This window comes from Labrus mixtus, chromosome 23, assembly GCF_963584025.1.
Source record: "Labrus mixtus chromosome 23, fLabMix1.1, whole genome shotgun sequence".
Classification (NCBI taxonomy): domain Eukaryota; kingdom Metazoa; phylum Chordata; class Actinopteri; order Labriformes; family Labridae; genus Labrus; species Labrus mixtus.
Window position 1 is genome coordinate 14,227,860 of NC_083634.1, and position 13,926 is coordinate 14,241,785.

The 13,926-nt window shown below is 41.5% G+C and overlaps 1 protein-coding gene and 3 non-coding genes across 5 annotated transcripts; 1 reads left to right on the forward strand and 3 right to left on the reverse strand.

Moving 5' to 3' along the window:
- Window positions 1-1,128: 1,128 nt before the first annotated feature.
- On the forward strand, window positions 1,129-12,491 carry prox3 (prospero homeobox 3). Of its 2 annotated transcripts, none has more exons than XM_061030952.1 (8): window positions 1,129-1,286; window positions 1,393-1,522; window positions 3,542-3,628; window positions 4,237-6,092; window positions 6,195-6,308; window positions 7,911-8,023; window positions 8,256-8,361; window positions 10,529-12,491. In XM_061030952.1, exons 4-8 carry the CDS (start codon window positions 4,239-4,241, stop codon window positions 10,700-10,702), a joined length of 2,361 nt encoding a protein of 786 aa, XP_060886935.1. In that variant the 5' UTR covers window positions 1,129-1,286; window positions 1,393-1,522; window positions 3,542-3,628; window positions 4,237-4,238; the 3' UTR covers window positions 10,703-12,491. The 2 variants fall into 2 exon arrangements, with proteins under 2 accessions (XP_060886935.1, XP_060886936.1); XM_061030953.1 differs by having other exon boundaries at window positions 6,201-6,308.
- Window positions 6,924-6,997, reverse strand: trnai-aau (transfer RNA isoleucine (anticodon AAU)). Its single transcript has one exon. It is a non-coding gene; the product is annotated as a tRNA-Ile (tRNA).
- Window positions 7,219-7,292, reverse strand: trnai-aau (transfer RNA isoleucine (anticodon AAU)). The gene has a single exon. It is a non-coding gene; the product is annotated as a tRNA-Ile (tRNA).
- Window positions 9,636-9,709, reverse strand: trnai-aau (transfer RNA isoleucine (anticodon AAU)). Its single transcript has one exon. It is a non-coding gene; the product is annotated as a tRNA-Ile (tRNA).
- Window positions 12,492-13,926: the final 1,435 nt, after the last annotated feature.

Below are 13,926 nucleotides of genomic sequence, written 5' to 3' on the forward strand. Positions count from 1 at the left end.
AGTAGGAAACCAGGGAGAGAGAGAGAGAGAGGGGGAATGAAATGCAGGAAAGCAGCCAAAGGCCAGACTTAAACCTGAGCTGCTGTTGAGTCTCTGAACATGGGGTGTGACCTAACTGCTAGGCCATCTGCACCCCCGAAAATCTGGTGACGGTACTGTACCTTGTCAGTCGAAATGGGTTTCGGTTTCTAAAAACACCAACCATCTGCTCGTCAACAAATTCACATTGTCTGCGTTGGGGAGCTGTGACAGCAGTGCAGTTGCACTCGGAGACCTTTTGTGGGCGCCAAACCAAATTCCTCCATAATGTTGCTTTATAATGCTTGTGTGAGGATTTTTTTTTAGTTGGTCAGACAGAAATTTACATTTATCTTTATGAGCTACAGAAAAAAACAAGATCATTAGAATAAATATAACATGTTTCTATATAGTAATTTGTAAGCCTATTGCCTGAAACTGCTGTCACAAGGTAGGTGTCAGACGAAATGATTTACAGCTCCAGCTCCTTTTTTTTAATTTACGTTGTCTGCACATAGATTATCTGAATTATACATTTTACTAAAAGAAAGGAGGTTACGTTTTTTTTTGGTTAAAAAAAATACTTAGCCTGCACATGTGATAAAATCAGCAGAGCAATAAAATGACCATGTGAGTCATGACAATTGACAAAAGTCTAAAGATTCTTACAGAAGCTTTAGAATAGACAAAAAATAAATTGTAACAAACTGGATATTCCTAATTGTCAGGAATTAGGGAATTGGGCTTTACATAAATGTCCAAAAACTGTTAATTAATGACCACACGACTTTCACTGGTGAAAATATTCTCACAATTGTAAGATATTTTGATAAAAGTATTTTAATTCGTTTACTGTTTCTTCAGCATGAAAACACTTTTTTGATCTTAAAATTACTCCTCAGTTCCGGTTAATGACGTCATACAGTCTAATTGTGCTATTAATTATAAAAGGTAATTACCGTAATGTGAAATGAGTTAGTGTAACCGCAGTGCTTCTGACCATTTAAGCTAGCATCCTTTGTTGAGTGCAGGCTGTGTGTGTGCCTGTGTGTGTGTTTGTGCACGTACAGGGGGGGGGGGGGGGGGTCATGATGCCAACATGGGAGGGACCGGACCGTCAAGTGGCCAGCTCTCGAGCCTACCCGCCCACCGCGAGCCACTCCACACCGGGAGCAGCGCGTCAGGATGATGCCAGCCACAGATAGATGGACTGGCGAGGGAGGGAAAAAAAACTGCACAGTGACACAACTAGAGTAAAAGAGGAGGCGGTGAGTAAAAACTGAGAGAGTTGAGAAGAAAACAAAAAAGGACAAAAATAGAGTAGAGTGAACGGTGGATAACCCGCCGCTGTCTGTTTCCTCTCTATCCGCACAGATGCCCGAGGCCCGCACGGCTCCAGTTGAACACAGTTGACCGAGGCAGAGCACACAGGAGCGGTCACTGAAGTGGGAAGCTTCGGGGGGAAAAACAAAAACACCGCTGGAGCGCTTCTCTTCCACTGAGTGTGAGTTCGTTTTTGAACTTCTTTCGCTACACGGTGTTTCCACATTTCACAGTGTGTTAAAGCTGCGCCTGCGAGGGTCGGCGTCTGCTGTGGACCACTGGTTAGTCAGTGTATTTATTTCCTTTTCATACTGCGACATTTGTCCACCACTGCCAATTAGTCACAGGACACACCGCGGGCGCGCGCACACTCACACACACAAGCTGACAGCTCGTGCGTCAAATGGGCAAAACCGGCAGATGTTTCCACGCATATGCTTCAAACTTATAATTCAAACAATAGCCTGTATTAATGAAAGATAGATAGATAGATGACACAATTCAGGAAGTATGCTTTAAATCTGAAATTAGGGTTGATAGGCTATTTATCACTCTTGAAGTAATACTTAATAGGCACTAAATAAAACATTTGATTTCATGTCAAATACGTGTATTTAGACCTATATGTGCCTAAATAAGTAAGCTTGTAAGCTTATTATTTGATACAGGAAAACCTGTTGACCTATTTGATATTTTTGCTGTATATTATCACATGATATAAATCTTCACACAGGTTAAACACATTTCAAAGCCGGTTTGTTGATACACTTTAGTGAGCTGTGAGTGCATTTCCTCTCTTGTAATGTTGTCCTTGTTGCGGCGACAGCAGTGCAAGAGTAGGCTACCATTCTTAAGTCTAATCTACGAGTTAATAGCTTTCATTTTCATTGCTCCGTGTTCAAATTTTGTGCAGCTTTTCCGCTGGCTTTGAAAAGCTAATCTGTCCCCGGTATAAGCGCATTGGCTGGTTTGCCATCTGGGCAGTATTATAGTAGAGCGGAGAGAGCATTTGAATAATTGATATTAAGCTATTTATAGTAGGATTATTCTCTTCATGTTGCACAGGGGACCTATGAACTTGTCTGTATGTCTGTATATCTATCTATCTATCTATCTATCTATCCATCAATCTTAGATTTTTTTTAAAATTGTAAACATTGACAATCAAGTTGCTTTCTAAAATATTGAATATTGTATGTGTTCACGTTTTTTGGAATTTCACACACCTCTTCTATTGTGGCCGTACATCTGTCCATTTATCATCCCTCCATCTTTGAGTGGCAGTGTATCCATCTGAAGTGGATTAGGGGTGTTATCAAAGCTAAGTAGGATGACTGTTCACACACTCTCGCATATGCACACACACACACACACGTTCATGCTACTCTCACTCCATTTCACTCCCCAAGGACCATTGACCATTGTTAGCCCTCTCTCAAGCCTCTTTTGCTTTTGTGTAAGTGTGTGTGTACGCGTATGTGTGTGTTTGACGGTAAACACTCTGATCAAACAGTGCTTAACAAGCTGCCTGAACTGATAACAGAGAGAGGAGAGGAAGAGAGGATGAGAGAGGAAGGAAAAGGGGGAGAGGGTTGTCAGCAAAAAGAGGAGGTTACATACTGACAAAGAGCACCAGGATGTGCGCTTCTGTCTTTATTTAATCGTGTGATGTACTGTTATTTACAAGATAAGCATCAACTATTACCTGTTTTACTGGCATTTCCAGGTATTGTGCTGTGGGATCGTGCATGATGTTGTTAAAATGTACCTTCTGTCCGTAAATTTCCCATCTATAAAAGTTATTATCCAATAAAATTGCCCGTTCATATTTTAGTACTCGTCTGTTTTTGCGTTCCTTGCCAAAACTAATACCCAAACGCAGTTATCGCCTCTTGTATTTACATATCACCTCTTAGACAGCGCACAGTTGAAAGGAACAGGAAGAGGAAAAGCCGATGATACGTTACAAAGATCATGATCCAGATGTTAACCTACTGCAGTACCAGCACACATCCTGATCCCTGTCTGTTGACCTGCATTAAAACCTTCCCCCTGTCTCCTCGCACACCAATGGGGTTTTGGGTCCGGTCTGATCTTGAATAACTGTTTGGAGCATTTTCAAATTCATCTATCGTGTGCGTGCTTGGCATAACCTCACCTTTTTTTTGTCACTGCGACAATGTCTGCTTGTATTTTTCAGCTCGATTCAAGAAGTTCATTCTTATAACCAGAAAAAGTGGAAGTGGCTGTTTCCTGTGTTTGACCAGTAACCTGTTCTACTGTCAAGGTAAGCAGAAGTCATGTTGTCGATGACATCATGATGTGCATCTGTTCATTTGCAGTACAGCTCATTATCTGGCTTTACGTTTAGTGAGTAAACACACCCTCTAAGTGCATTTAAGCGTTAACAAAAACAAACCTCTGATATGAGTCTGAAATATTTTTTCATTTTCTCTAATACAATAAATGAATTAATGAAGCAGCAATTGTTGAAAATTAAATTGAAATATTCAATGCAACAATTCAAGGATTCCTGATTGCTGCTTGAACACACAAATGAGAGTTTTCATTAGTACTATTTATTTTGTTTCACTGCTTTCCAGGATAACATTTTTTACCATCAAGGTCTACGAATCATTCAAAGTGTCAGGGACATAGACTTTGTCGTTTGATATTTTATACGTACATTTAATCATCATGTTATTCATCCTGCTGTGTTGAGAAAAGGAAGACATTTTAAAGTTGTGTGTCAAAAAATGTGGCTTAGTCAAAACTATCTGCAGGGAATAAAAACAGGTTTATTTTTCCTTTCATTTGGGTGAACTAACAATACATAATACATAATATCAGCAACTATATTTGTCTTTTTCTATCCTTCTTCCTACCACTCTCCAGTCATGGATTCCCCCACAGATCTTTTCGACGACTCAGCTCCACAGATTCATGCATTTGCACCCACTCACAGCTCCACAGACCTCCCCGCCGTCCACCCTCAACCGAGCGCAGGCCGCCCTCCTCCCGCCTTCAGACCCCTTGGCTTCCCCCTCATCCACCACCTCCTCCAGCCAGGTGGAGCCCCCAGGAGAATTGGAGGGCAACTCAACCCGAACCTGAGCACGCACAGACACCTGGAGGACACGCATTTAGAGGAGGAGAGAGGAGAGAAGGATGGGCATGTGGGGCAAGATGTTGATGGAGGAGAAGGGGAAGTGATGGAAGGAGAGGAGAGCTTGTTGGTGGTGAAGAAGAGACACAGTGACACCGCCCTCGCTGCCGATTGGAGTCAAGACATCTTGAAAGTGAAGAGGATGAAGCTGGAGAGCCGACCAAGAGACGGAGAGGCGGAAGAGGGAGGCAGGAGGCGTGAGGGAGGGAGGGAGGGGAAGAGGAGAGAGAAGGAGGAGCTGAAAGAGCAGCTAGAGGAGGCAAGAGAGAGACTGCAGGCCCTGCAGGAGAAAGTATGGAGGGCTTTTGGGGAAAAGCACATGGCAGAGGAGGATAAGAATAGGAGGAGCAAAAATAGGGGAGGAGGAGACGGGAGAGAGAGAGATGTGGGGATGATGGAGGAGGAGGAGATCACGGAAGGGTTGTATGATGAAGAAGACATTGACGGTGGGGAAATAGAAAAAGAGTCCTTCTCCCTCTTTTCTGTTTCTCCTTTTGATAACTTCCACAAGCGGGGAGAGGAGAGGCAAAAAGACAGCGAGAGGAGGATGGAGAGAGGAAGAGGAGGCGGAGGAGGGGGTTTGCACTTTGAGGGACTGATGGAGGGAGCAGGGTTGTGGTTGGACTGCGGAGGGCTCTTAAGAGGAGATTGGCAAGGAGGGGTGGAAGAGGAAGGTGAGGAAGGAGGGCAGAAGTTTGCTCAGGCACTGAAGCTGGAATTGGGCAGCGCTGTGGCGCGAGTCATCGATCGAGTGCTCCGCCTTTACACCGAGATGACAGATATAAATCCTGCCTCTCCACCTGCCGCCATTTCTTTCCTGCCGTCCGACACAGGGAATGAGGGAGCGAGGGAGAGAGGAATGTGGATGGGACTCTTGACAAGAGGGGACGAGAAGATGAGAGGGAAGGAGGATAAAAGAGGAGAACAGGATGAAGAAAGAGAGAAGCACTTTGAAAAAACAAATAATGGGAACGCTCTTGCTTCTCACCGCAGCGAAACCTCAGACCTGGCGATGCCATTGGCTGTTCAGAGGTCGTCTGACATCCGAAAGGCCCACCCACTCCTCGGCCCACCTCTCTCTTCTCATCTAAACTCCTCTCACCCAAACCTCTCCCTTCATCACCCTTCTCTACCTCGCCCGCCTCCTCTTTCCCACCCTACCCTTTTACCCTCAGCCCAACAACCCAAGGAACCCTCCTCATCATTCCACCCGTCGTCATCCTCCTCTTCCTCTTCCTCATCTTCCTTCCCCCCACCTCCACCACCTCCTCCCCCTCCTCCCCCTCTCCCTCTCCCGCTCCTCCACTACTCCATGCAGCAGCTCTTCTCTCGCTCTCTCCACCACTCTCAGCTGCCCCACCTCCCCCTGTCCCGCAAAGACTATTTGAGCGCCGACCCCTTTTTGGAGTTCTCGTCTCACCCATCTTCTCACCCCTCTTTCCCTCCGCTCCCTTTGCTCGGTCACCTGGACCCTTCCCTTGCACGCCACGCTCACGGCGGCAGGGAGAGGGAGAGAGGGATGAGGGGAGATGGGGGAATAAGAGGAGGGATGGACGGGGGAGAGCTCTACCTTACTGCTGGAGGAATATCCTTTTGTCAAAAAGGGGGGGGAGGAAGGAGGGAGTAGAATGTGTTTGATGATGATGTGTGTGAAAAAGGAAACATATTTACCCTTAACTGGCCTCATGTATACACTCAGGAGGGCTTGTCTCCCTGCCATCTGAAGAAAGCCAAGCTCATGTTCTTCTACGCACGCTATCCCAGCTCCAATACACTTAAGACTTACTTCCCTGATGTCAAGGTGTGTGTACCCCGTCACAGTGCTGCATCAATAATCCATCCACTTAATTAATGTGTTACCATTGATTAAAACAAAAGGCTGGTAATAGATACCCCAGTGCAACATCTTAACATGCTATGGTAAGATAGAGCTTAACTGATCATGTGTTTTGTGTTCATCTGTTTTTGACAATAATAAAATTTTGATTTCATTTTTTTAAAGTGATGTTAGCACTGATAATAACTTAATTTATGTGAAGGTGAACAAACATTTGGTTGTTGAAAAAAAGTTGGAATCACTTTTTACTATACAATTTACTATATTGTGAAGTGGTTTCACTTGCTGCAACATATTACAATGTATAAGACATACGTGGCAATAGGGTTTGGAAATCTCCATCTTCAAAATAACTTAAGCTTATTAAGTTAAAATATAAACATTTTTGAAAGAGAAGAGTTTCATTATAAATGAGCATAAAAAATGACACTTCATTGAGTCATACTGCAGTAGTGGTTGTCACTTTGGTGGTGATAATTGGGGAAATATTTTCCAAGGTGTGGTGGATTATGTTTTAACTGTGTCACTGAATGTAAACCTTTGTGACTGGATGGCATCTAAGAACCCTCAAAAGTTCATTGGCCCGTACGGGGATCGAACCCGCGACCTTGGCGTTATTAGCACCACGCTCTAACCAACTGAGCTAACCGGCCACGGGATACAGAGTGATGACGTCACAAACTAATTTGCGTCGGAAGAATTAGCCTGTGTTAAGATTTTACTACATAGCCTGTTGGTCATATACCAAATGTTGAGCGATGTGGAGGAAAAAAAATCGCACTTTTTAAACAAGGTATGATTTAATTTTGAATTCTGAAACTTTGTAAACTCGTCTCTTAGTACAGCAGTATCTTTGATAAAAGATACTGTTAGTTGGCCCGTACGGGGATCGAACCCGCGACCTTGGCGTTATTAGCACCACGCTCTAACCAACTGAGCTAACCGGCCATGTGTTTCCGAGACATGACGTCACAAACGAATTCGCGTCGTACTGACTAAAGTATTAGGTTTAGATCTTTGGTTTTCAGATTCATAATGAAGGGCTTTTTTTTTTAATGGAGAAAGATTCACACTCTCAATAAAGATCACTCAAGTCATTCTCTCTTAGTGCTCAAGTAGTTGTAGCAAAATGAAGTTACAATTAAAAACGGAGTGATTGTGTGATTACACACAGTAAGGAGTATTTTTAAATTGTATCTTCCGTTTTTAAAACTATTTATTTAAAGACGTACTTCAATTAAAGTGTAAATATCCATAACAAATTAATGAGCGGGAATATTTTGAAATCCCAGCATCTAAGCCATTTATTTTGTATGAATGGAAATAGCCTTAAATCAGTTTAAATGATACAAGCCTCATAGAAACAAAATGAAATCACTTTGACTGTAGAATGAGAAGTAATTATGTGAGCATCACTAAAACAAATTACCTTCCTTTGAGCTACTAGCTGTTATTGTTTGTGAAGCTATCTTTAAAATGTGACTTTCAATACTGGGAGAAATCATGAAAATAAGTACTCCTCTCCTGCTCACTTCCTGTCCTGCTGTGTTTCTGTCCACTGTCTAGTTTAACCGCTGTGTGACCTCCCAGATGATTAAATGGTTCAGCAACTTCAGAGAGTTCTTCTACATCCAGATGGAGCGCTTTGCACGACAGGCTGTCCGTGAGGCTCTCAACCGGTTGGTTTAAATTGTCACTGGTTCATGTTCAAATGATTTGCTGCAAAACTTCCATTGTTTGACTGGCTTTTATATTCCAGCCAGCATGTTGGCCATGAATTTTGATTTCTACAACTTCTACTAAATGAGATTATTTAATGAAGTTGATCATGCAACCTCTGAGCTATAAGAAACAAATAATATCGCAATGATAGCATTCAAATCGGGGTGCTTGTGTGTCTGTGTCACCCAGGGAGGGTGCACCCCGTGTGGGCAGAGAGAGTCAGCTGAGAGTTGGCCGTGACTCGGAGCTTTACCGCATACTAAACATGCACTACAATAAAAGTAACGTCTACCAGGTAAGGAGATTGTCCATAAAGCATCGTTCATTTCCACAAAGCTTTCAGCTCACAGAGTAAATATTAGAGTCCATGCTTTGATGCTTTAGTCACTGAAAGCATGATTCTTTTATTTAACCATATATACAGGGGACCTCGAGTCTGATTATGTTTTTCATGTGTATCTGGGCACAAGGTCACATATTGCATAAGGTGAATCACCAATAATAGGACGTACATCTCTGGCTCTGAATGTCGCCTGCAGGCTAAGAAAAAGGCTTCGGTTGGTCCAGTGCTCTATGAATTGAGCTCTTTCAGACTGAGCTGATAAAAGCTAATTAGCTGATGTAAGGACTTGGCACTTTTCTGTTATAAAGTGAAGGAAATTGTCATGAATTGTATTGTTATTTGTATCAGTAGATACTGTTTTAAAGTTACTACAATGAGGACTTAACTCTAGAAAATGTACACATAAGCTTTTTTTTTCCATTTGATGTAAAAACCATGTTGTTTTTAAGCCTACCTTGATTGGTCGTCTGTCTTAAAGAGCCCATATTATGCCCTTTTTGGGGTTCGTATATTTAATCTATGTTCCTACTTTTGTACGGTCACAATAGCTAAAGTCTGAAAAAAGTGTCTGTTTTCATGTACTGCTCCTCCTTGCTCCCTCTACGCTCTGAGTCCGTCAGCTGCACTCTGTTGAGCCCACACTGTTAGACCCCACGTGGGCCAAGTCTGCTCTGATTGGTCTGCCGATCCGCTCTGTCGTTATTGGTCAGTTGCTCAGCACGCCTCTCGGAAATTTCAACATGAGCTGCAGGGCTTGCCACAACGAGCCAATGGGCTTAGATCAGTGATCTCACACTGACAATGACGCCGCACTGACAAATTTTTACATTACATACGTTACATGCAGCTAATGCTACAGCAAACAGGAGGACTTTGAATTTTTGCACATAGATGTGCCTAAACATGCACAGGACACTTGGAAAACACACTAAAGAGCATATAAAACCAGAAAAAACATGATATGGGACCTTTAAAGTATCACTCTAAGCAGGCTAAACTGTAAATCTGCCTGGTTAAGGTCGTTATAATGTGTTCCTTGTTTACTTCACTCCAGTCATTGTTTTTCTTTGTAATCTGTATTCATGCATGTGTGAACACACCTACACCAACGAGTATGCTGCTTACACGTGACCTCAAATGGACTAGCGTCCTCACAAGATTTATTACCTGAATTATTATCCTGCTTCAATCAATTATGTCCAAATGTGTCCTTGTCAAAAGTCAATTGGCCCGTACGGGGATCGAACCCGCGACCTTGGCGTTATTAGCACCACGCTCTAACCAACTGAGCTAACCGGCCACATACAGAAAAAATTATAATCTGGTTCAAAAACAATTATATAAGTCAATGCTGAGGTTGTTTCAAAGGAACTAAGTGATAACATTACACAATATAACAATACCTGCCTGAACTTCACACTAGAGGGTAAGAGATTTCTTTCTCAAAATGAGTCATTTTCTCAGTTAAAGAGTGAAAGCACATAACATACAGATGGACGGTGTTCTACAGGTTAACTGCTCACTTTATAATAACCTGTGGTATTATCAATAAGGATGACTTTCTGTGCACTCTGTGGATAGGCCGTCTTTACTTTACAGACAATACATGCATGAGTTTTCATTTTCAGTGACACACAACTATTACATTTCAAAATGTGTTTTTGTTAAAAAATTCCATTCCTGTTAGAATAATTCCATTTAGCATGAGACATCAACTCATTATCAAAGGTTAGTAGCCTTGAATAGCTATCACATATAGGTAGAGGCTCAAATCCTCAAAGAGCTGTTCCTAGAGAACTGATTTCTCTTCTATTGTATGTTAGACGTGTTATTATGAGCAAAGTTATTGAGCAGAATGTGGCCTTGTCTTCAGCAGACATTTTTAAAAAGAGTGAGGCTGTAGAGGAAAATACATTTATTTTTACATTTCAGTGTTTCAGCGTGTTCTTACAGTGGACGAGGGCATCTGTGGTCCAGGTTTTCAACTGAGAAATGAAAAAAGAAATCTTAATTTCTTGCAACAACAAAAAAAACGAAACTCACCACTATGGTGACAGACGGGACTCATGGCGTAATAAGTATAAGCATTTTTACCTGACATTAGGGTTTGTGTGCGCAGGTCCCAGAGAGGTTCATCGAGGTGTCAGACTTGGCTCTGAGGGAGTTTTACTCAGCCATTTGGACTGGGAGAGACAGCGACCCCTGCTGGAAGAAAGGGATCTATAAAATCATCTGTAAGCTTGACAGTCCTGTGCCAGATGCCTTCAGACTGCCCGGTTGTCCTGTCGGCTGATGATGGAGCCATTTTTATCTGGTACACACACACACACACACACACACACACACACACACACATACATATATAAATTATAAACACAAAATCAGAAAAATACTGAAGGTTGAACATTTTATTTCAACCTTCTCAAAGCGAGAGCTGGTGAGATGAAATCCATTCAGTTCAACATTATTTTCATTCACGATTTATTGGTTTAAAAAAAAGAGATAAAACAATAAAAGGCTTCTGTTTGACTTAGTGTGCAGGGAGGCACATTCCTGCTTTAATGGACGGACACACACAGGCTCTATAGTAGACTGACACACTCGATGCTGTGATAAGAGTCTTATGACTGCACTTATTGAGGAACGTGACCATACCGTCGAATTGAAATGGAATTCCCTCTCCGAATGATTCTTCACCGGTCAGTTGACTTCTAGGAGTGATAAAACTGTCATGAAGTAAAGAGTCGCTGCAGGACAATACATGTAGTTTTTGTGAATGTGATTTTACCAGATGATGGCTTCTGTCCAAAACGCTTTGTCAAAATGTTTCATTGATGCACTCGGAAATATTTATGCATTCCCTGTAAATTAAATCAATGGACAAAGATTCCCTTCTGTGTTTCCCCTTTAAATCTCTCATTCTGTGTAATAACATGTGCTGCTAACAGCTGTTTACTGAACATTCAAACACTTTCAAAAGCGTCTAAACCGGAGCGCAAAGAGTTTTCAAATTACATACCTTCATCTTTACTTTCACTGCGAGCAGAGCGGTCTGCCCACTGGGAACATTTCAATTAGTAGATGTTTTTTTTTTGTTGTTAAAAGCATCATCATGCTTTGCAGTTAAAAAAACAAACTTGCAAGTATAATCTTTAACTATCACACTGAAACATTTCAGTGCTGCTCTCGCTAATGGTTGAGCGGCGGTTTTGCATTAGATGCTTGTCAGAACATCAAACATGATCTGGAAATGGACTGTTGCCTTTGCGTGTGGGCTTTTTTGAAGTGTCAGCAGTACCTTTTATTCTGCGTGCCCCACAGCTCTTATGTTTTTGACATACTTTAAGATGGGTGTAAGGATGCTTTTCATCAACATCACAGATATGTCATGTTTGCGTTTTAGCTGAAGTTTGGTTTGCATCCACGAGAAAAAGAAAAAGGACCAATCATAAAAGAATAAAAACCTGATTTACTGGAACTATTTAATTTATTGTAAAATGTAAAACATGAAGTTTCCCCTGTTGCAGAAAACGATCAGGGCGTTGTTTTTGGTGAGTGGATTTGTTTAGCTTCTTTATCAATCTCTGTGTGACATTAAATTATTATAGAGCTTTTGTACATGATGGCACAATGTAAGCAAAATGTAATAAAAGTTCTGCCAAGAGGGACACTATATACAGAATTTAATAATCAATGTTTTTTCTATGTACACTCATTGTTCAATACTGTTTTTGTATTCCTTTAAAGTGATGCAAAACTACAATGCACAATGAGCTCGAAGCAACATGTGTAAGGTATTCCAGAAAGCGTTCACTATATTTCCTGTATATCATGAATATTCCTAAAGACTCAACACTGTGGGATTGAGCCCACATGTAAACTATTTGTGGCGTGTTTTAAAAGTGCATGTTGACTATATTTGCATTTTTTTCTTTTTTTTGTAATCGCTTATTTTTCTCTCATTGCTTCTACTGGTCTCTCTTTTATATTGTTCATATAATATTCTTTAGATCTGTGCCTCATTTAAACTTTGGTGAATTTTGATGTTTAAACTTATCAGTGAATAAAAGTGATACCAGGTTTGTGGAGTGATTTCTGGATTCAAACACACACACACACACATTCACACACACACGTGCTTAAAACACACAAGCTCCCCGGTGTTCAGATCCTGCTAGCCAACACTAATGCCATCATACTTTAAGCCTTTAATCTAACAACATTGCTGCAACATCCACACACACAGATACACACAGATACACATATTCTCAGAGACACTAATACTTGGATGATAGCTTGCAAGAGGCTCAGCCCTGGACTAGGCTCTTGAGAAAGCATCACACACACATCTAAACCACAGGAGTCTTGCAGAAAAGGCTCCTGTGCTGCAGGACGGATCTCGCCACAGTGAACCTAGTCAAACCTAGAGGCTCTACATAGTAGATTTAATTTGATATTTCGAACACAGAGGTCGCTCTTTGACACGAGACGCACAAGTCAAACGCAAAAATTTGCAAAGTAACTTATTCTTTAACTGTCTTCATCAACAGTGAAGAACAGAAAATGTCATATTTCAGCCTCCAGAATGACTGCAATCCTTTTTTTCTATTTGCTGGTACATTTTCTGATCTAACATCTGCAGTGACTTTGTGGGAGTAATTAAATCCTTTCAAATAAAATGCCCTCCTCCTCCTAATATAATTGTTGCATCACTTTGTGTGCTTCTGGCAAAGAGGGACATGAATCACAGCTGTTGAGATGGGAAAGCACCACAACAACAAGAACGCTTTCTCCCTCATTAAATGTTGATTCACCACTAAACGTTCCTCATTGGTGCGTGGTAAACAAATCTTTTATCTCGGTCTCTTTACTCTAAATGGTTACGGGGTCCTCTTTTATAACTTTTATCTTTCTAATGCCGTGATGATGTCCTTTGTGTTAAAATTAGACTTCTTTTAAATGTTAAATTCCTCCAAGCAAAAAACATCTTAAGGTGCAACAGTGGCCTGGTGAGAATCTCGCAGCAATTTGAACTTATTTGAAGCCCGATCATGGACTGAATCCGGCCTATTTTTGTTCATCACATTCAGTCGAATTTTAGTGACGTGAACAAACTTTTCTTCTCTATGTGAAAGTATTCAGTTAAACATAAAACCAACCATGCATGTTGTTACATTTGTAAAAGAAAATTACATGTTTCTTTAGCAGGCTTGAATGGAGCAACATGTGTATTTCTACTGCAGAGTGAATCTACCAGACTTAAACAATTGCGTTACATGTATCACTTGGCATGGTCATATGACAAAAGTCACAAGGTTTTGATCAGGCACTCTGGGAATGGAGTCTACTTGCAGGCAGCACTAACACACCCCACACTGGCCAGCACTAATACTAGAATGACATGCCTTTAAATCCTCAAGTAGCTCAACCTTTGACTAAGCCTCGCCACCTGATAGTCTACTCAATAGGAGCTAACACACACGTACGCATGTGATGTCCTATTTGTGAAATATGAAT